Raw genomic sequence first — 23,855 nt, forward strand, 5'->3', positions numbered from 1 at the left:
GACGATGCTCATCGCAGGTTCATTCAACGGCAACGGCTCCAGAGGAATCTCCTGTGGCTTTCCGGGGTGCTGTCCTGGAGTTGGCCATGGCCGCATACCCGGACACGGAGCCGGACTTGTTGGAGCCCTTGATTTTAGGGAAGATGTTGGAGCTATCCAGGGACTTGGGCATTCCTATGCCGGTGTGCGGTCACGAACAACTGACCTCCCGGATAGCGGCTAAATGCTCGGACGCGCAATTTAACCTGCACCGCTGGAAGCAGGTGACGGCCTGGACAGGGAGCCCCAAGATCGAGGGCGGCACCACGGGGTGGGATCCGTCCAAGGCCGTGTATGTGAGGGACGAGAGGGGGCCTGCGGAGTTGACGGCGGCGGCGACCCAGCCGCCTACTCGCGGGGGTGCGGAGTTGGGGCCGGCGCCACCGTTGCGGGATTGCCAGGACAGGGGGGGCGCCGGACGGCGGACCGACCTGCTGTGCTTCCGCTGCGGCCGTCTGGGTCACTTTGCCAGAGAATGCTGGGCTCGCCCTCGCCCGTCGCTCCAGCAGGAGGCCCCTGCCAAGGCTGCGACGAGTCAAGAACAAGCACGACAGGCAAGTCGGTACGCATCAGACACCCGGAAAGGCCCGTCACCTCATGCATCACTTTCGCCGCGGGGTCCGGATAATGTTACTAGCGGGGGGAGCGCGAGAAGAGCCGCGTCGCTCGCTCACGCAGTGGCGCAAATTGGCATGGAGGGTAGTTGCGGCTGCTACTGGGTCTTCCACTGTGCCGGGTTCCATCCAAGGGGTGGACGTGCGTATTTTGGTGGACTCGGGTGCGTCCGCAACTATTATCTCGGACGTCATATTTCACCTTCTGTCCATTCCTCCGGAGCGGGTGTGACCGGTTTATGACTCGTGCATAGCGGCAAATGGGGGTAGTATGGGCATTGTGGGTCAGGTGGACGCCAGCATAGCGGTTGGGGTGTTTCGGTATCTGGGATGGTGTTAATTTCTAGGTCCCTCTGGGTGCCCTGTTTGTTGGGAATGGATTTTCTGGCGAAAATGCCCATTCAGATTCGGGTGGATCAAAATTGTATTCAATTACCGAGGGGCCGCCAGATTTCCTTCTTACCATCACCCTGGGGCCAGTCCGTTACTGACCACCAGGTGCAGGCGCTCTCCGAGGTATCGGTTGATGTTCCACCTGGATCGCAATTGCTTATTCCGCTGCGTTATCGGAAACCACTCCCAGAAATCGAGAGGGCGGCAGGTGTCTTGTTGTCGCCGTCCAATGTTGTAACGGGGGGCTTGACGTTAGTGGGGGCGCAGACGATTGTTCGGCCCGTGCAACCCCCGTTTTTGCAGGTATTGAATGGGACTGCAGAGAATGTTAGTGTGCGGGCCGGAGCGGTTTTAGCTCATGCTACGACTGCTTTCACGGCCCATGACAATGGGGGCCTCCGGGGCCTCGTAGGGGGGGTCTCGACCTCCACGGCACAGGACGATCGCTGGATTGCAGAATTGTGCGCGGAAAATGGGTCTTTAACTGGGGACCAACGGTTCGCGCTTCGCACGCTGTTGGGGAAGTATTCCGACGTTTTTAGTTCGGACGATTTCGATTTGGGACGCACTACTCTGCTCTCCCACCATATTGATACGGAGGTTGCCGCTCCGATTCGGATGAACCCGCATCGGCTGAGTCCATTGGAGCGGGATCACATACGGGGCGCGGTGGAGGATATGTTGGCCGCCGACATTATTTCCCCGTCAAACAGTCCGTGGGGTGCTCCAGTGGTCCTGGTCAAGAAGAAGGATGGGAAATTGCGGTTTTGTGTCGATTTTCGTCGGTTGAATAAAGTGTCGGTTGCGGACGCGTACCCCCTGCCACGTATGGATGATTCCCTCGATGCCTTGTCTGGGGATACATTTTTTTCGACTCTCGATCTTTCATCGGGATTTTGGCAGCTTCTCCTCGACGAGTCCTCGAGGGAAAAGACGGCTTTCCGTACGCCGCAGGGCTTGTTTCAATTTAATTGTCTCCCCATGGGGTTGAACGCCGCCCCGGCGATGTTCCAACGATTGATGGAACTCGTGTTGACCGGGTTGCAGTGGGACACATGTCTAATATATTTGGACGATGTTATCGTCTTCAGCCGCACGTTTGACGAGCATCTGCGGCGATTGGACGCGGTGTTTGCGAGGATGCGTTCCACTAATTTGAAGTTTAAGCCTAAAAAGTGCCACCTGTTGCAGAGATCCATGAGCTATTTGGGCCATATAGTCAGCTCGGATGGGGTAGCCACGGACCCTGAGAAGACGGCGTGCATCCGAAACTGGCTGACTCTGGCCTCAGTGGGGGACATGCGCTGGTTCGTCGGGTTCGCGTCCTATTACCGCAGGTTCATACCGGACTTTGCCACAATCACGAGGCCATTACACCTCCTTATGGCAAAGGGCCGACGGTTCAGTTGGGGACCGGCGGAGGAGACGGTATTTCAGGGCCTACGCGACCGGTTGGCCTCGGCACCGACGCTGGACTATCCGGATTTTACTCGGCCATTTATCCTGGATACCGATGCGAGTCACACGGGGATTGGGGCCGTCCTGTCCCAATCTAGGAACGGCGTCGAACGCGTAGTGGCTTACGGAAGCCGTGTGCTGTCTCCGGCGGAGACCCGCTACTGCGTTACTCGTCAGGAACTGTTGGCCATAGTACATTTTCTACGCCAATACTGGCCGTATTTATACGGTCGGACGTTTATTGTGCGCACGGATCATGCGGCTCTGCAATATGCTCTGACGGTTGATCAACCGTCTGGCCAATTGGCACGATGACTGGAAACCCTGCAGGAGTTTTCGTTTGAAATTCAGTATCGGAAGGGTTCGCATCACGCGAACGTGGACGCACTTTCTAGATTGCCGCAGGGGCCCCCTTGCGCTTGCACTGCGGGCACGAATAGGTGCACGCGGGCTCCGCTGCCACCGCGGCCGGTGATGTCCACGGTGGAGGTGCCTGAGACTCCCGCGTGCCCAGAGCCGGCGGATGGGGTTTTGAATCTGCCACGTTCGGTATGGGTTCGCGAGCAATTGCTCGATGACTCACTGGGGGCCTTGCGGGGTCGGGCTGCAAAGGGGCGCGGTAGCCCGTTGTCCGATGGGATGCCGGGAGCTGCTCTCCGGGATGGCTTGCTGATGTGGAGAGAAGGCTTGCACGATCGCTGGCGTCTTGTTGTGCCGGTATCGCTGCGATATGAATTGATGCGGATTCTGCATTCTGAGAAGTTGTTACATCTCGGAGTGCAGAAAACCTTGTTGACATTACAACGGGATTATTTTTGGCATGGCATGACGACTGATGTCGTCGGGCACATTCGGGCGTGCTCCGACTGTGCCCGACGGAAACCACCCAAACACCCATATGTTCCTCCAGTGCAGTCCATACAGGTGTCACGCATGAATGAATTGGTGGCGTTGGATATTTTGGGACCTTTTCCGCCCTCCGCTCGGGGTAACAAATTTTTATTGGTTGGAGTGGAATATCTTTCCCGCTGGCCGGGGGCCTGGCCCTTAGCCGATCAGTCGGCGGCGTCTATTATGGAGGCGTTTCTGTTCGGGTATGTAATGGACAAAGGGGCACCTGAAAGGTTACTTACGGACCAAGGGCGAAATTTTTCTTCCAAATTATTGGCGGAAGTATGCGCTGCACTGGGGACCAAGAAGGTACGGACGTCTCCCTACCATCCGCAGACGGATGGGATGGTTGAACGTCTTAATCGGACCCTGACGGCGATGCTCTGTCATACGGTTAGTGAAAAGCAGGCTGATTGGGACTTGCATATCCCTGGGGTGCTCTCCGCTTACCGTATGATGCCACATGCGTCGACGGGGTACTCGTCGTTCTTTTTGATGTACGGCCGCGAGAACGTGCCGCCGGTGGACGTGCAGCTGGGCACAGGGGTGAAGGGTCCTGTTAAACCTCTCCCCGAGTACATTCGGGACACCGTTCGTCGCGTGGCGGAGGCGCGGGAGGGGGCCCGATTGGCTACTGCCAAGACCCAGGCCTGGAACGAACGTTGCGCACGACGCTCGCATGGTTAGTCCCCCTGGCGAGTGGGGGACATGGCCTGGCTGCACTGCCCGCAGGTGCCGGTGGCGACCTCCCCTAAGTTGCATAGGCCGTGGCAGGGGCCAGTGGTGCTTGTTGAGGTTCCTAGTTCGCAGTCCGCGCGTGTTCGGTTCGGAGCGCGGCGTTGGTACGTTCACACGTCCCGATTGAAACCCTATTTGGCCCCACGGACGGATGCGTCATCTCCTAATGTTGCCTTGCCGGTGTCTGTTGCGACCGACGCGCCACTGACCTTGCCTGTTCAACCTACAAACAAGCCTGTCGTGCCTCCTGTAGACGGACCGGCTGTGATCCTGCCGGACATGGGGATTCCTGCTCCGGGTGGGCCTACCACGGCGACGGGGACACTTGACCCCGCTGCCCCTACAACCCCACCTCGGATGCAGTCGCGGGAGGACTCGATGACGTGCCCTGTTGGGGAATGGGACGCGGGGAGTGACGGGCCTCCAACAGCGGCGGGCGGGTGCAGTCCCGTCGCTCCTAAAACCCCGTCGCGGCCGCGGTCCGCGTGGGGGGGCGGCCCCGTGCAGGACGGGCCAGCAACTCGCACGCGGTTCAAAATCCCTTTCATTTTGTTAATTGTTGTTACTATAATCTCCAGTGTCCTTGTATGACTGTGTTGTGTGTTGCTCGCATTACTTTTGTTCTGTTTGCAGCCGAGGACGGCTGGCTTTTTTTATCAGGGGGGGGGGGGGTCGTGTAATGCGAGCAAGGACAGGGTGGTTGCCGGCCTCCGCGCCGCTCACACGCGCCTGTGTAGTGAGAGCGTGTGGGAGGGGCCACTGCTCACCTCGCTCCAATGGGAGCGGGGTGAACGGGGGGGGGGGGGTGCGGAGGCAGAGGCAGAGGCAGGACGGAAGGTGGAGTTGGGTCACGTGGGAGAGGGAAATATAAGAGGAGGAGCGGAAGAAGGGGGAGAGGAGAGACAGAACCAAAGGGGGACGCACGCAGGAGGGTGGAAGGAGCCGTGGCGCCATTGCCACGTGGTCGAGAAGGGATAGGCGCCCACGGGAAGGCAGCGAGCGTGGGGGCGGCCAGACAGGGGAGCGTGCGGGATCGCACGGAGAGAGACACAGAAGGGAGCGTGTGCGGAGTACCCGAAGGGCGGTGTGGCCGGGCCGGGTGAGGGAGAGCACATGGAAGGGAGCCAGGTGACGGCGTGGGCGAGAGCCACAGGGGAGCGTGCGCGGGGCGCACGGACGGGCGGAAGGTGAGGCTGGAGCGAGGAACAGCGGGTGCGTGGAAGAACCCAATAAAGGACACGGAGAACAACGGAGTGTGAAGGAGTCCTTTATTACACATGCAAGGCACGATGGGAGGACCAATCCCATGGTCACAATTGCTACAAATAACCCTCTGCATGTACCGTATTTAAATTATTTGTGAGTTTCTCATCATTTACACAAAGTTTTAGGATGCCGTCATTGTCGCTCTTACACAGTGCCAGCCAAACTGTTCTGAGGTAGCGGTTGCCCACATAAAGCCCCGCGAGGTGCAAGGCAGCAGTAGGCAATGAAGGCTGTGCCGCACACGGATGATCCTCAAAAAGGCTACAACTGGTGAACGGTTGTTCCATTGTCCTACTGCTGCTGGCGAGACGTTAACTACCTCGCCTGGTATACAGGAGGTCATGGGTTCGATTCCGACCCTGACACCTGCTGCTGTATATTTGGAGTTTACATGTTATATCCCTGTGGTCCCTCTTTAGGAGGCTGGAGAAGGGGTCTGAGTGCGGGTAAAGGGCTTTCCCATGAATCTACACTCAGTCTGGGTCCCGTTGTGTGTCAAGTGTTCAATGTTGCCATATGGCCTTACCTTGTTCTGCCTCCAAGGCAGAACAAGTTAACAAATTCCTGTAACGTGAGTTACCCTGAATAACGTTCAGCCCAGTCGGGCCCCACGTACGAGATAACTTTTGGAGGTGGCCTCTTGAGTGATTGGACTTGATCAAGGGTACACACAAAGTATGTGTGGGGTGCGAGACGGGAGGCTATCACATGGTGATGTCACGAGACATTCAAGAGATTATGGCAGGAGCGATCTAACGGTCACAATGGCACCTTCTGCTGACATATAAATCACCTTTTGCACGTATTGTTACTCTGCTTTAGGACGTTTAACCTGAATGGGTAGAGATAACTTGCGTGACATTCCATGGAGGGTTGATGTAATTGAGGCAATTACATTATAAAAAATAAATGTTATGTTTATAAAACACTAGCGGTAAGTACCCGGCGTTGCCCGGGTGAAAAAGACAGACACACACATCGACTCACACACACACATACATAGACTCACACACAAATTGACCTACACATATGCACTTACAAAGACACAGATATCGACTAAGACACACACACACACATGGACCCACTGTGGTGGTACCTGGTATCACCAGAGCAGTGCATACTGACTGTGCTGGTGTGTGCTTTCACTACAGCAGTGCATACCGACTTTGGTGGTACCTACTTTCACTATAGCAGTGCATACTCACTGTGGTGGTACGTGCTTTCACTACAGCAGTGCATACTGACAGTGATGGTACCTGCTATGATAACAGCAGTGCATACTGTGGTGGTACATGCTTTGACAGCAGAAGTGCATACTGGATGTGGTGGTACCTGCTATGATTTACAACAGTGCATACTGTGGTGGTACCTGCTACGATTACAGCAGTGCATACTGAATATGGTGGCACCTGGTATGATTACAGCAGTGCATACTGACTGTGGTGGTACCTGCTATGATTACAGCAGAGTATACTGTGGTGGAACCTATCACAACAGTAGTACATGCTGACTCTATAGCAGTATATATCGACTGTATAGCACAAACCACGAACCTGGCAGAGTGGCGTGGTGAGGCCTAGTCCCGTGCAGAGCCCCCGGCCTTGCCTAGATTGCCCAGCTGGTAGGCTGGGGGCTGGGCCGCTACTGGGGGGGGCCACCATCCCCCCGGCCGCGCAGGAATAATACTATCTAAGCGCTATATTAATATGTACGGACTCTATAGTAGTAACTGGGGGGGGGGGGGGGAGAAGAGGACATCACACAGTGAAGAATGTACCGCAGCGTTGTGTTTTTTTGTAGCATTTTTAACACGAAAGAAAAATTCCCCCTCACCCCCATCGAACGCGTGTGACTTGGTATGGTCCGTCCCTCCCACCAAAAATGCGTGAGTTGGTATGGCCGAGCGTGAGCAATAAATAATTAAATAAAAATATCACTAAATCGCTCATTTAACTAATTTAAAGGTGACGGACGTGAACAAGGAATAGTGTTCGCCAACCGCGGGTCTTAACATAAACCCCACCGTTTGAGAGCCAAATCCCTCGCAAGCGTGTGAACAAACAGACACAGAGACAAAAAATTACATTTATATATAAGAAGATAAAAGTCAAGCATTCATGCTCAAATGAGCTCTCATCTCTGTTTGTGGCTCGAGCCAGGAGTGGAAATTGTCTCATTAAATTATTATTATTGGCATACAATGTAGCGTCCTTAAAAGAGTGAACAGAAAATATGTACGTATGTATTTTGAACTTCTTCTGCACCATATGTAGCCAATTATGCTAATCAACAGGTGCGGGGGGAAGACAATAACCAAAACACTAAAATAATGTGTGCGCTTACTTGTTATGTTTCTCTAACAAACTAGTCAATAATGTTACATCTTAGTTGTTAGTTTCTAAAGAGAAAAGGCTCACACCGGCTCTGTACCTGCTGAAGGACAGCCACAGCTCTTCATTCTGCACTCGCTTGATGCGCTTAATCACAGCGTTCTTTATTTCCATCGTCTTCAGGAACATGCGGCTCACTTTTCTGAATTCACTGGACCCGTTGTGTAGTTCCACAATCTGTGACAACGTTGGACACGTGTTACATCACAAGCTTACACTGACAGTTTTGCACTCAAGAATAACATTTGGTAATTACCCAAATATACAAAATATTGTTTTAAAATGTACTGCTGGGTAGTTGCATTCAGCATTACTTTAAATAAAAATCTATATGTATAGATATTTTTGTTCCAGAATCATATTCCATTCATTCTATAGGAAAATATTGGCTCTGGAAGATAACTTCACGCTGGTTGACCTGCCGACACGTGACCAGATGATATTGGAGGGGGGCCACCGGTGGACGGGGGCCGCTGGGCGGTCACGTGGTAGAGGAGCTCTCGGGAGCCTTCGGGAAAGGGCTCAAGAGATCTAGAAGGTGGGCGGGGCGAGGGGCGGAGCCAGCACCAGCCCGGGCCGATATAACGGGGCCCCGTGAGGGGCTCGGGGTTCTTCGAGTTGTTGGTGAAGAAGATCCACGTCGGGTTGAAGAAGCCTCCAGCCACGTGGTCTGGGACCCAGCTTGTAGTCCGGACCGGGATAGCGGAACCGTGTCTAGTTCTGCCGTAGCGTGGTTAGATGGGCGTTCAACACCCAAGTGTAGGTTACGTTATGTTGTGTTGAGTTGATGTAATAACTAGTGTTGCTCCCAAGACAACGTCTGCGACTCAGTTGGACTCACTACACATATTCTTAATCTTTCGGTAAAGTCACGTAGAAGGGAAATAATATAATAATAAAAATAAAACAATAAAATTCTCACGACGTTTCGTTTGCAACACAAACAATCGTCATCAGGTGTGAAAACCACATAAAGAAAATTTTCCTGTGAAAATTCTTGCGGTGAAAACCAAAGCAAGAAAATTTTCTTGCTGTGGTTTTCACACCTGATAATTGCTTGTGTTGCAATCGAAACATCGCGAGAATTTTTTATGTATTATTTTTTTCTTATTTCCCTTCTGTGACTTTACCGAAAGAACCAACAATATGAATCCCTGCAGTCACGAAAGCTTTAAATCGAAACTCACTACACATATTAAGACGACGGAAAAAAAATGTCTTAAAAATCATGAATATGATTTGATAATTTTTAAGAATGGTTGTAATGGTATAGTTGGATAAAAATTAAAGTAATGACAGCTGTGTCTGTCATAGGAGGTCTTTTTTGTTTACCGTACTTAACCACATTGGACAGTGTGGGTTGGTGAAGTGAGGGACCCAGGATTGATTCAGATGTCACTCGCCACTGATGTTAGCCATAGCCTCTGCTTGCCAGATTCATGGTGCTGTTTCCTTACTCCTGCAAAACTGATGGTGTGTTCTTTACATGGCCACTGGGCTATGACCATCGGCTCAGTATACTTGAGAACCCGGTTAATAACACATGGCCATGTGGATTACACCCCAGGATTTGAACATTGCCAGCTCAGTACTGTGGATTGGTATTGGTAACTTCATTAAAAAAAGCTTTACCTTGAAGTAATCCGACATGTGGTCCCAGTGAGTGGGGAGCAAGTCTGATGTCGGGAGACCCTGCGACTTGCCTTTGCTTGCACCCAGCCTGTCCCACAACACATACACGCACAATGCAGAAAACACGGCCTTCACGATCAATGCAGGCCATATTTAGTACGTCAATGGTAAGGGCTGGCTGACTTTGTTTACAGGAGTCCAACTTCAGAGATGGAAGCATCGATGAATGTAGGTGCACTTTTCATACCGCTCGGAGTTCAAGTCCTCTTCTGATGAAGATGATGATGAAGAAGAAGAATATCTCCTGTTTTTTCTGATGGTTGAGTGATCATCTTCATCTGTGCTGTCACTGTCCTCCTTGGCCTTGACATCTGTTGGAACATTGAGGTGGTGTCATTGCCCTGTCGAATTCATGCACTGCCAACTCGGATCATATCATACTGCTCCAATAACCCACTACATGCTGGGCCGTGCCACCACACAAGCCACGACACAATCACACGCAGCAATCCCGAGTCCACTGCTCTGTTTGCTAAATCTGTTTCTTTCCAGCTTGTACGATACATTTTCTTGTTGTGGCGCATGTTCCCATCATTTACAGAAAGTGCTGGATTTGAGTTTTCAAGTCTCCGCTCACTCAAAACAACCATTGCTAGTTTTCACGTGAAAAATGCAAAGCTACAGTGAGGAAAAAAAAGTATTTGATCACCTGGGAGCCAGAAATCTTTCTGATTGAGAGGGGGTCAAATGCTTATTTCTCTCATTAAAATGCAAATCAATTTATAACATTTCTGACGTGCGTTTTTCTGGATTTTTATGTTGTTATTCTGTCTCTCACTGTTCAAATAAACCTACCATTAAAATTATAGACTGATCATTTCTTTGCCAGTGGGCAAACGTACAAAATCAGCAGGGGATCAAATACTTTTTTCCCTCACTGTACTTCAGCCGCTGTTCTGACACTTTTCATTATGGACCATCGCAAGGTTCCTGTAGTTTTCCATGAACAAAGGATTTATAAGTAATGAGGCCCAACGCAAAAAATCCCTGGGTTTATCTTCCACGAAGCTCGTGCTTCACCCTAAATTGCATGCGTACAAACCATGGCAGATGCAGATACCTGATGCACAAATGTAAAACTCTCCAGTAGTGTGCAACTGTGGTCATCCAGAACAGACCGTAAAATGTATGACGCAATGCCCGATCCAAAAATACCAAGGAGACATTGCAACGATACACTCTACTGCTCCTTACGCGGTTATCTGGCTTGACCACCTGAATGTGAAATTGTAGTTGTTGCTCTGCATCTTCATCAGGAATACGAAAAAAATAAGGCCCAACAGAGGCCCGTGGGATCACTTGTGAGTGCGAGTGTCACTATCACTCACTGCTTTGCCCATTACCAGTCAGGCAGCTATAAGAACACGATATTCAGCAGGCTTCATCCTCCCACCAGCTCAACGGCACTCATACTGCACGGGCTGTATGGCAGCAACCGTCTTGTGATGATGTGGCCCGAGTGCTTCACGAGCAAATTGGAAGTTTACAAAGTCGAATCTTAATTGGGCATCTACTCAGCTTATCCTTCCTGTGCGGTCAGGAAAACGAGTTCCACTCTGTAACAAAGCAACAGTGATTGCCTATACAGAGTATGGCTCCTGGCATGAGAATGTGGAGTTTCTACCACTGGCTCAGGGACATCAATGGAGATGCTTCCCAACAATACCTCTTACAGGTTGGCTTTTGGCTTTGGGAATTTCTTCTTCCGCCTCTTCGTCCCCACTAAGGAGAAACAAAAACATTAAAAAAAAGTTCCACAACAGTAGTGTTACCGTTTTGTCGGGATTATAACGTGCACTTTCCCCCTGTATTTCAAGCAAATGTTGAAGGTGCAACTTAGAATTAAATAATTCGGTAGGTCTGCATTTGCATGATAATACTTGGATAACTTTATGAATACCGGGCCCAAAGTTTTTCGTGCGTCTAACTTTTTCAGAGCGCCTTATAATCTAGAGTATATGGTAATCGTCACATCCTTACAGTAACATGCCTCTTGAATGTGACACGTGTATGATTACTCTGTACTGAAGATACGTAGTGTATGTTGCGTTACAACTGCCAACAATCTGATCATTGCGAACGCAAGAGATGTCCTTGCACACTCATCGTACGCATAATGCAAAGTACGTTTTTGTGTACTGAATTCAATCACTAAGAAAAACACCACAAATACAAACATAGAGGAATTTAACTCATAGAAAATATTCGAATAATTTGTTTGACATTTAAGATATATGTTTCTATGACTTTTATTGACAAAGATGTTAATACTTTGATGCATTGAGATATTCGTAATATTCTGCACTCACCCAACCGCTCACCCCCTCCCTCACAATTTCCACTCCCTTTTTGTCTGTTCTCGGTCGGGGTGTCATTACAGGACTGTAGTATTTTACCCTCTGGTGAATCGGTTTATTTTTGTTCAGACGCTATGGAGCCATGAGCACACAGAGAATGTGTTACCAGATATCATTGGATAATTTATGCCTGGATTTTACGCTCTATTGTTGCTACTTTTATTCTTTCCAGGTTGTCCTTTCCTTACCGATGCACTCCAAAAGCAGAATTGGAGCAATTAAGGCCGAATTGACTCCACTTTGATCGTCTGGTCTGTGTATACATCTACTCTACGAGTGGTGCATAAATTGGATAGAATCTGTTTCCCTTGTTGTCCAAAGAGGGCTTGTTCCACTGCCTCAATGGCTAATTTGACTATTGATATTGCGGAAACTTCCTTTCAAATCATCATTTAAAACACTTTATCAAACAGGACTCCGTGACATTTTTTTTTGTAATTCTTCAAAACCAGTTTTGATCTTGATTTGAAACTTTCGTGACTGCAGGAATCCTACCTCAGCATTTTCTTGCTGTGGGTGTTCCACCTGACGAGGATTGCTTGTGTTGCGATTGAAACGTCGTGATTTGATTTATTTTATTTTATTTCTAACTACGTGACTCTACCGAAAGAACCATTTTTGCTTAAAGAATCATATTTCTCACGTGAGACCCAGGCAACACGCGCCACCGTGAGTTGTGATTCGAGTGGAGGACATACTTGTAGGCTTTTTCCAACTTTGTGAGGGTTTTTCTCAGCTCGGGTTTCAGGATGTAGTCAAAGGGTGCCTTGCCCCGGGCATTGGTGTGGCGGAGGTTTGCGCCCTCCTTCACCAGGAAGCAAGCAAGAGCTTCTCCAGCGTAGATGCTCCCGGCACCGAACAGGCCAGAGTCGCGCAGCTGAGGCGCACAGCACAAGTTACGCGGCGCACATCACATGGCATATGGCACACTTCACACAGCACGCGTCACATGGTGCCTGTCACGCGACACATGCTGCGCATAACACGTCACACGACACACAGTGCGCGTCATATGCCGCGCATAAGATGGCTTGCGTGTTGAGCCACGCTGCAAACACGAGTTGACCCGGTTAGCCCAATGAACAACGCATCATCTGCAGCGTGAACCCTCTGTCTGACTTGCGAGCGCACAGGGAAGTCATTAACCGACGCTAAAATTCCCCATGCCTCCACCATGAAATTATTAAATGTCACGATGCAGTGTTGCCAATCAATCACCTGTTCATATTTGTTATGCTTTTAATATATTATTAGTATTGTGTTTGTATATACTGTCTCATCTAGTAGAGCCTCATTTGGTCCACTAACTTATATTTAAGTAGATAGCTATAAAATGGCATGCTAATTTAATAGCTATTTACTTAAATAGTAAATAGTGACAATCTATGTGGACGGTTTTATGCATGTTTTGTGAATACATCATTTTGAATGATGAATCAATCAATGGTTCTGAATATAGACCCATGAATTGCTATTGTATCACTTGGAAAATGTGATTCACTTCATTCGTCATGATATATTGGCATCAAAAGGGACTCATGAGCCAAGAGTTGCAGACGACAACAGCTCAACAGTGAACATGGGTGGAGCAGTGGTGCAGTGGCCAGCGCATTCGGTCACGTGGAAAGGACACTCAAATGGTGCCTGATAAAAAGCTCTCAATTATTCAATTCCACCATCGATTTCCCACGATTTTATGGAAAATAATGCTTTTCATTATTGACATTGAAATTCCGTGTCTTTCATTAAATCTACGAAAGACAATCCTAATCTTGGTTGAAAATATTTTTTTAAGCATTCTCTATTATTGCTTTGACAAATAAAAGCCTCATGGCCCCGCTGCGCAGAGGGTGGAGGTGTGAGCTGGCAAGGGCGGGCAAAGATCGGATGGCAAGCGGGGAGCTTGAAGGATGGGGCGACTCTCTCCGAGAGAACTGAGGGGAACCCAACTAATATTGCGGGGGCTGTTAATGGGAAAAGTCATCCCACTATCTTTGCTAATTTGGTATTTTCAGGATAATTAATTAAGGTTGTAACTATAATTGTGGGTTTTCAGGGTTCCTGTGGCTATGAGACTCATGAATTCAAATCCCAGAAGGAATTTTAATATGTTTTGGTATGGGGGTGGATCGCGCAACTTTATACTGCTCTATTGATATTACTATAGCCAGATGCGTGAATCGGGCTTGGTCTGTTTTTTATGAATATATTTTCTTGAATATTTTTCATACTTATTTATCTGTTAATCCGGAGCCCCCTTGTGGCCAAGTGTGCTCCTATGCGTCGCATAATGCTGTCACATACCCCCCCCCAAAAAATTGTTGCACCCCTGAGTGGAGGAATTAATGAGTAAAGTTGGCAGAGAGTGGCCCGAGAAAGGAGAGACTCACGATCTGCACGATGGTGCTATCGTCCTGGAGGAGGTGGCAATCTTTGGAGAAGAGGTCGGCCTCCTTGAGCACGAGGTGCAGTGCCGTGTTGCCCCCCTCGTCCTCAACGTCCAGCTTGCAGGCCTCGCGCACGAGCAGGAACACAACGTCCACGTGGCCGCAGCCCGCCGCCAGCATGAGGGCCGTCTGGCCCCCGCACGTCCTCGCGTTCACAGCAGAGCGGCCCTGCGCAGGAGATGCCGTTAGGGTCATGATGTGCATCTTTAACTTGTGGCTATTGCTACAGATTTTAGATTCACTGGGGGAAAGACGATGGTAGTACAAACATATTATCGTGTTGATATAGGGTTATTCTACATTTAAAACATCTCTGTTTAATGCTGATCATATTTTGGTTTGGAGTTGGATTCCCTCTGTAAAAGAGGAGCCTGGCTGGGCAAAACTTATCTCACCATTCAATGAGGCCTGTGGTGATGGTTGTTGCTACTTTTTATAATCTTACAACGGCCATGCACAGGTCAACCAGGCAGTCAGCATCCTTTATTTCACCAGGAAATTAAATAAGCTCATTGAGACACGAAAGAGCACTCCGATTGGCACGGTTGGCTCCGTACAATGTAAAATAAATTCAACATACATACAGCACTGCTTAATTTTGCAGGGTGATCTGGATTAGATTAGGTAGTGCATGTTATAACTAATGTTAATTCTTGCTGCTTTCGTTTGTGCTACTTATTTATTGACCTCCCATACTTAAGAAAAATTACATTCCTGAACTAATGTCTCGTGATTTTTGGACTATTTTGATATGAAATACAGACAACTGGTGCCCAGGTGCGGTCGCAGAAATAAAGCACGCAGCCCATGCAGAGGAGTCACCTGCTTGATCAGGATGTGGACGACGTCAAGGCGACCGTTGTAGGCTGCCAGGTGTAGCGGAGCAAACCCATCACTCTTCTGCTCATCCACCAGCTTTGGAGATTTGGCCAGGATCCGCTGTACTGCCCTAGACGCAGCACAAATGCACGGCTATTTGCAGGACAATTTCCATTGCCGTGTAGAGATATTCCACCGTGGTTTGGCATTAGGAGAACTGTGCAGGTGCAGAGTGTCCATGGATGCATCATCCATTTTTAGGAAATAATAATTAAGACTCCGTGATTGTAATTCTGGCAACATATGTATTATATATGTGACGTTTTTATTTTTTACTGAAAAGCTTGAGTGATCTTAAACAGGACCTGACACAAATATTGAAACAATGATCCAAGGTGTTGGCGAACACCTGGAACTCTCTCACATCTCGGTACAGACAAAGATAAAAATCACCCGTATAGCCTAAACAGACTGTAGGAACAAGAGTTGTTCGAAAGCACCTATGAAGGCCGGGCACACGAAGGGGTGGGTGGCCAGTACCATGCCCGACCGCCTTTGTATCCTCAGTGCTAATCTTCACACACCACTAATTTGAGGCTTAGTTGCCTTAGGGGAGGTCCAGGACTGACCGTCAGCAAGAATCGAACCCGGCCCGCCGGGTTGATAGCGCAGTGCCTTAACCGCTGCGCTACTACTCCCCATAATGTCGATTCATATCACATCTCAATACGATGCATGTCACCAACATCATGGCAAACTCATGCAGGTTTATAGGATGAGACTCAAATGATTATTCATATTACCAAGTCCGTGTACGTGTAGTTAAATTAACCTTGGTCATACTGCTGTGTGATTATCATTCATTAATAATGCATTACACCTTGATGGACGTTCTGGACATTAAAATAAAATTTTAGTAAAAAAATCTGTTAAATTTGACGACATATCAAGCACAAGGATTTCATGAGGTAGCCGGTAGGTTCAGAGGTCAGAGATCAGTTCACTCAGCTGGGTTCAAATCCAGGCAGTAGCTTGCGATTAAAGCGAATTGTCAAATGTAGTGAGGTGATGGTCTCAGACACCAATGACTGTACAGACAAAAATTACTTCACAAAAAAAACCCATCAGATTAAATTTGGTTAAAATACAGTTCCAACTAATGGTTGTACTGACATGCAACGATCACTACTCTTGTTGGCAGAGTTGGGGGGGAGGGGATGCTGCCCCCTGCTGTGTGGAGCAGAAGTCACTTGATGGGAGCTCAGAGGTAGCTCTGTGATATCTGCTTCTGTGGACCATTCTCTAGCACAAAGGGTTGCAGTGCTCTGTGAGGCATTTAAATGGATTAACAGTCTCATAATGACACCCGTAGCTCAGCTAAAATTGCAGGAAAAGGCGAGAAAAGTCAGATGGATTTTATAGTTATGGTAAAGGGCAGTTTGGGAAAAATATCATTGAGATTACTTCCCTCATGAATAAGACACTGGCCTACATGGAAATGGTTAAACCCATTCTACTGATGATAAAAAAACATCTTCAATCCAGAAATGTTACATTACACTGTATATAGTGTAGTCTGCATATTACGAAGATTATCATATAAAGACATTGGCATATAATGCAAAAGAACCAATAATGTATGATAATATCACCGACACTTCAGAGATTGGGTGCCAATCATGATGCAGATGATTTAAATCATTAATTTGTTGCATAGTTTCCATGACATATGCTGTCCAACTCTTGTTTTGATCCTGGTAAACGTTAATACTCTAGCAATACAAGCAGTGATACTGGTCTGTGTGACATGGCCCAGCGGTAACGTGTTGGCCACTTATTGCACAGGTTCACAGTTGGAATGTGGCGGGCCGCCCTCGTTATTACCGCAAATGAATTAATTATAAAATACCACATACCATTGGTTTCATAGGGGATGTTAGCAATTTCCCATTCCACATGTCATCAGTTTTACACGTACATCATCGCAACAGAATCGTAAGCAAAAGGCCATGCGGGAGGGTGTGTGGCATAGTTTGGCGCCAGCTATCAAAGAGTGCTGTAGTGTCGCTACAATTCGCTGCAGTGAGTACTATGGCTTTATAAACAACGGCGCTACGCCTCTCTAAATAAAATTAATGCCGAGCCACTTGCGGTGAACAGGACCCCACCCTGCGACTGCCAGACGTCTTGGAATGGGAAAGTGTGAACATTGAGGCAGACAAAAGGTGTTTCTTACAGTTTGCTTCCCTTGAAAGCGGCGAGTTGCAGAGGTGTGAATCCACTTTCGTTCTGCCGCTCCAGGTCGAGTGTCTTCACAGAGGCGAGAGCCTCAATCACCTCCTCGTAGTTCTCAGCTATGGCATCGTGGATCGGGGAATTTTTGGTAGAATCCTGCCAGGAAAAAACACAATTATAGAAATCTTACATTTACAAGTTGACAATGTGCTACAACTACAGATAGTCCCCGAGTTACGATGGTCCGACTTACGATATTTTGATATTACGATGGCGATAGCGATACGACAAAATTGTAAAATATTTTAAATTTCGTGCGGCAGGCAAACGCAACAGCGTACGAGGTACGAATCTTGATGAGTACAGTACAATATGATACGTTACGATACGTTCAATGCATGGATGATACGTAGCTTTAGCGATTTCATTTTAGGGTTACCACGATACGATATGTTCAATGCATGTTAAACGTTTTCATAGCAGATAGGATTGTTTCCTGAAAAAACTTTCTATTAAATTGCAGTTCATATAGGTAGACTAAGAATTAACCTTTGTTTTTTAAATTTACATTTCACTGTGCAATACAGTATTGTATCAATAAATACATACAGTATATAGTTTATACAGTATGGTACTGTCAATTGCTCTGTTTTGCTAAATTATCACCATTCTTTAAGACTCCTGGGTAGGCTAGGCCATCTTCGACTTACGATATTTTTGACTTATGATGGGGTCGTCGTAACGCATCTCCATCGTAAGTAGAGGACTACCTGTACAGGGTTAAAATTAATTCATTATAACACTGAGTTTGGTGGTTCAGTTGTAATTTAGCTGTACAATGTCAAAAGCAAATGCCCACCTGCAAAATACTAACCAAAATGTATCAATATATAGAGCAACCGCTTGTACACATTCAATTCCTTAAAATTAACTGTGATTTTGTCTTTTCTGCCGGGTTATATGACTGGGACACTGCATAAATATTTCCCTCCTTTGTATCACTATATATTAATTTATGTTAGAATATGTTATTTGTTTGTCCTTGCACGCCTAGGCTGGAATTCCCTCCCATCGTTCCTCTGTGCAGGTTCTCATAACCTTGCCCAATTCGGGAAATGCATTAACTCGACATTATCCATCGCAACTTTGCAATCGCTGCCTGTCGCTGGCCGTTGGGCCGGCACTCAGCAACCTCGCCAGCACCCAGGCGAGCGAGCCGGCAAACGACGCTACCTGGGTGTTGACATCGCAGGCGTGCTCGCACAGGGTGCGCGCCACCTCCCCGTAGCCCTTGCGGGCCGCCAGGTGTAGCGCCGTGCGGCCTGCGTGGTTGCGGCTGTTCACCCGCGCTCTGTGCGACACCAGCAGCCCTGCCATGGCCGCTTCATTCCTAGTGAACCCACACACACACACGCGTACGGCAGCCACGTCACCTTTCAATCGCCAACGTCAAGGCACCGAGAAGTCGGGCAAATTCATACGCCAACGTGACGCGATGTGTACGCATGTATGTTGAACTTCTTTCGCACCGTACATAGACAACCGTGAAATCACCTCTGCATTTCCCACTGCGATTGAAATGAATGCGTGCCTTTGTCACTCAAACGTTTTACTTGCAATATAGGGTAAAGCTGCAGCTTAGCTTATGGTATTGGTAACATTATTGATCCAAATGGTTCCTAAAACTTGTGCTTTCATGATACACGCACCTTATACAATGCAACGTTAAATTAAAGTTGGTAAGGCACAACCTTCAATATGTTCTCAGGCAGGCACACAAATCAGCATCAAGACAGATTATACCCATCTCAAATACCCAATATGCCTCCTTTGCCTCTCTTATGCTTTCTTCACTGCTCATTCTAAACATCATCATTGATTTTTGGGTTATTCCACATAATGATCCAGCCAAATATGTGTCTTTAAGACCCTGCACCTAACAAAGCCAAACAAATTAAACTGCCACATTTATAATAATTTAACACCCCAATTATCATCGTTTAAACTCACAGGTAAGGTGAAGACAGTGCTGTACATGACAATATGCAGCCAGATGTCATACAACTTGCAGTGTTCACGTTGCAACAACCATTGTAAATAGTTGATTCGTTCTTTTAAACAGCAAATGTATTTTTCCACGAGTTTTCTTTTTAACAGTTATGTAATTATGTAATTTACACGGTTGCTTTTTAAACGAAACGTTCTTTTTAACAAACATAGGTAAAATATGAACTATGAAGAATAACCGCCTGCAAGGTGTAAATTGCGAAGTTGGAAAGCGCAGAGTTGCGCTACCCGTGTGCCGCGTAGTGCAGGGCCGTGTTGCCCTTGTCGTCGCCAATCTCAGTAGAGGCCCCCGCTTTGAGCAGGGCCTGCGCCACGTCGATGTGTCCCTGGTGAGCGGCCACATGCAGGGCAGTGCGTCCCTCCTGTTGTGCGTTGATCTGCAAAGCAACACCACCACCACAGCTAGGCATGCAACGCAGCAACAGTCATTCACCATGCCACAAGCATGTGAACGCAGCGCAAGATATGGCACTCAACCGTGAGCCATGAACACACCACCAGTGATTATACAAGTACAAAGATTACTCTTTGGTTCTTTCGGTAAAGTCACGTAGAAAATAAAATAATAATAGAATACGACGTTTCGGTTGCAACACAAGCAACCACCATCAGGTAAGAATGATGAAACACAGAAACGGAAACAACACAGGCAGACACACATGCAGAGAGAGGCACACACAAAGACACACCGAGTGAGACACACACCAAGACAAACAGAAGGACAACGACTCTGTGCCGAGGCCTTAAATAGAGAGAGGGGGGGAGGGGCCGGGGCAGAGAGAGGACTGCGAAGGCGGACAAAACGAGAGGACCAGCAGACAAACGAGGGGAGCAGTGTGGAATTCCGGACCACAGTGGCCGGAAAATAGACAATGGTTTAGAGCAAGAATATCGAAAGTTTGAGAAAGCAAATTTAGTAAAATTACGAAGTGTAATGCAATGCAACACAGAGGGTCGGTTAACACATAGTTAACACATAGTCTGGTTGATTAACGTTCTTCCAAAGATTGCTAAATTACAAGTTAAAAGTGGAACAGACAAGCAAGGAGACATTTAGAGAAATAAATAGGAAGATTGACAACAAATTTAGTAAAAATTAGAGAGTGTAATGTAATGCAACACAGAGAGTCGGCTAACACACAGTTAACGCATAGCCTGGTTGATTAACGTTCTCCCAAAGATTGCTAAGTTAGACGTAAAGTGTGAGTTGTGAGTAAACCCTCCCCATAGAGGTGGTTCAAACTATTTTCTACGTGACTTTACCGAAAGAACCAAAGAGTAATACCTGCAGTCACACAAGCTTCTAATCTAGTTCAAGTACAAAGATCTCCCCAATAGCCGTAACAGACTGTTGGGGCAAGTGCTGTTATTGAGCACATTTGAAGCCCGGCACCGCACACGAGGAGATGGGTGGCCAGCACCACGCTTGGTCGCCTTTGTCTCACTAGTGGAGATGTTTACACATAGAACCCAGTAATTATTTGAGGCCGATTTGACCTAGGGGAGGCCCAGAACCGATTCAGATAATCGTCACTGGTGTTGGCTGAGTGGGAATCGAACTCGGGTAACCAGGTTCGGAGTGCAGTGCGCTAACTACCCATGAGCCATTAATACAACACAAGTGATTAAAGACCACCCACTGAACACACCACCAGTGATTAAAGACCACCCACTGAACATGCACCACCAGTCAGTAAACTTGCTCTTGGCCATTAAATACAGAAACAGTCATGAAAAATCAAGAGCCATGAATGCACTTCCAGCCAATAAACCCCCTGATAGATGAAGGCCTCCCCATGCCATTCCGGTCATGGGTGTCATTTGACCATACTTCACCATACTGGTCAGTGGGGGTTGGTGAAGTTATCTCTGATTAGCACAGTTGGCTACGTACGGTGTGAAAGAAGTTCAACATACATACGTACAAAGAACTCACTACACATTTAATAGTTTTATTTAGGACATTTTTCAATAACTTTTGTTTCATATATTATCTGAACAGGATTTTAATAATTGCATTAGGATGTTTTGTTTCTGGGGAGAGGACCACAGTCAGTCAACTAGAGGCCCCTAGTTATATTGTACTAACTTCAGCAACAACAACAGAAAAACAAGGATGCTCAATCGTTCTTCTGTTTTTGAAGATATGCCGATTGTAACATGTGAAACTTGTGCTGGGGGATAGAATTCCATGGCTTTATGGGAAAAATATCATTAGCACATATGTAGTGAGTCCAACTGAGTCACAGACGTTTTCTTAGGAGCAACACTATTTATTTACAGAATGGTACGTAACATAACACAATCTACACTCGGGTCTCGAATGCCCATCTAACCACGCTACGGCAGAACTAGACACGGTTCGCTATCCCGGTCCTGACCACAAACATGGCTAGAGGCTTCTTCTCCACGACGTGGATCTTCATAACATCAGCACACGAAGAACCCCGAGCTCTCCACGGGCTGGGGCTGGCTCCGCCCTTCGCCCCGCCCACCTTCCAGGTCTCTCGAGCTCCTTCTCGAAGGTTCCCGAGAGCTATTTTGGTCCACATGACCGCCCCACGGCCCTCGTCCACTGGTGCCCCCTTTCCAATATCATCCGGTCACGTGTCGGCAGGTCAACCAGCGTATCATGCCCCATCGTAACCTTGGCTGGCTGACACTCCCTCTCGCTCCCTCACCGGGAGCCCGCACCCCACACTGCTTGCGGTGCCTCCGCGCTGACCAGCGCTCACCCAAGCCCCGCTAGGGCTGGTACTACACCCCGTAACCCGGGCTGCCCATAATGAAAACACATTATCCGCCGTGGCTTCGTAAGCCCCGGCACCATACAGTGACAACCACAGTCACTACACATAGATGGGTATCCACAAACGTACAGAGTACATTTACAATATCAGCATGGAGTAGGCTGAACAACTTTAACGTGATAATTTGTTACCTGTCCAGGGAATAGCTGCACGAGCTTCTGCACATTTCCCACGTTTCCCTGGGCAGCTTCAGAGATGAGCTGTTCTGGCTTCAACTCCTTTGCCGCCACGCGGGGCTGACTCTGCCGGGCTGCACTCCTCGCTGCAGCATCCGCTTGCTCCTCTTTGTCATCGTCATCGTCATCATCATCGTCGTCGTCCCCTTCAATGATATGACTCAGTAGCAATTTCATCAGCAGCCCCGCCAGTGGATCTGTAAGAAACCCAAGTGTTGAATGAAAGCTATTTATTTTAACTTGGGAAAGATTAAGAACGCTGGATTCAACTATACAGTATCTTCAGAGGCTGTACAGACACATTGAACCTCATATATGAAGGGCAGTTCAACTGCTTGAGGAAATGTAAAAAAAAGTTATTTAAACCTAATTTTAAAACTACGATACAGGGTGTTTTAAAAATATGGACCAGATTTGAAATAGCTATATCTCTGCAACCACAAACCGGCCATGAATGAAAATCTTACCACTTTAAAGGGCGGGGCATATAGTTTCAAATGATTACCGCTAGATGCCTCAGCCCCTAGCCTCAGTCATTCGCAAGATACACTGCCTCAACGTTGGATAGGTCGCATGGGACCCCAAGATTTGGCGCTACACTCTTGGCCCCCAAGATCCCCAGACATCACACCCTGCGACTTGTTCTTGTGGGGATACGTCAAAGACCGTATTTTGGTGCCACCATTAGCGACTAATCTAGATGACCTCAAAAACAGGATCACGGCAGCGGTGACTTCAGTGGAAGAAGACACTTTGAGAGGCGTTTGAGACGAATTCAACTATCGTATCGATGTTGTCCGTACAACAGGTGGAGGGCACATAAAGGATTTATAAAATGGTTAGTAAAACTTGATAACTCATTAAAAGTTTGTAACTTTTCGTGTAATTGTAACATGTTGCCATCGTGAAATATACTTCTCTGAAATTGGCTCAATTTTTTTTAACCACCCTGTATTTTACACCGCAATGCTCATACTGACAATAACACCTTGTATCTGTGAATGCTATTATCAATGAGGAGGGCAGGAGGTTCTGTAGTCGATGTAATTATCCACTGCCCTAAGGGATGCACTATTAATTTGGATGATAAAAAATATAAGAATAGGCTTTACCCTTTCTGAGAATAAAACAGGAGTTGTGTTAAGATGTTCAATCACCAAATAGATACATTTTTCAAGGCATCAAGTCTGCATGAACCACACATAATTGTGGCAAAAGCTGCATACAAACATGCTCTGATTATATAATGCATTGTCCTTGAAACTGATTGACCTGACGATGGGTGGGTCTCGCCAGGTGGCCCTGTGCGCCCAATCAAGGATCAATTTATAGCCCGTCATTTCTCCAGAATTGATCCATTGAGTACCACTCTTTGCAAAGTCAACAGTGGTGGTCCTATGTAGAGAATTGCCCCTTACGAATTTCCAAAATTAGCCGAGGACTCACGATCAAAATGGTCACAA

General features: G+C 47.6%; 1 protein-coding gene across 11 annotated transcripts in view; it reads right to left on the minus strand.

The window, feature by feature from the left end:
* The window catches only part of LOC144721200 (E3 ubiquitin-protein ligase MIB2-like), a 65,368-nt gene that overhangs the window by 27,274 nt on the left and 14,239 nt on the right, over positions 1–23,855 (minus strand). For 8 of the 11 annotated variants that reach the window (XM_078598618.1, XM_078598623.1, XM_078598619.1 and 5 more), the window contains exons 10-21: positions 22,348–22,589; positions 19,635–19,783; positions 18,573–18,729; positions 17,341–17,495; positions 15,108–15,234; positions 14,229–14,453; positions 12,537–12,715; positions 11,148–11,203; positions 9,669–9,792; positions 9,422–9,509; positions 7,830–7,966; positions 3,846–3,929 (exon numbers count right to left, since the gene is read on the minus strand). In XM_078598618.1, the coding sequence (XP_078454744.1) occupies positions 3,846–3,929; positions 7,830–7,966; positions 9,422–9,509; positions 9,669–9,792; positions 11,148–11,203; positions 12,537–12,715; positions 14,229–14,453; positions 15,108–15,234; positions 17,341–17,495; positions 18,573–18,729; positions 19,635–19,783; positions 22,348–22,589 (1,723 nt within the window). Of the gene's footprint in view, positions 1–3,845; positions 3,930–6,952; positions 7,129–7,829; positions 7,967–9,421; positions 9,510–9,668; positions 9,793–11,147; positions 11,204–12,536; positions 12,716–14,228; positions 14,454–15,107; positions 15,235–17,340; positions 17,496–18,572; positions 18,730–19,634; positions 19,784–22,347; positions 22,590–23,855 lie in introns of all 11 variants that reach the window. The other 3 variants (XM_078598620.1, XM_078598627.1, XR_013585861.1) reach the window with 2 other exon arrangements.

The sequence above is a fragment of the Lampetra planeri genome, chromosome 11 (genome assembly GCF_965212315.1).
Source record: "Lampetra planeri chromosome 11, kcLamPlan1.2.h2, whole genome shotgun sequence".
In the NCBI taxonomy this organism is placed as follows: Eukaryota; Metazoa; Chordata; class Hyperoartia; order Petromyzontiformes; family Petromyzontidae; genus Lampetra; species Lampetra planeri.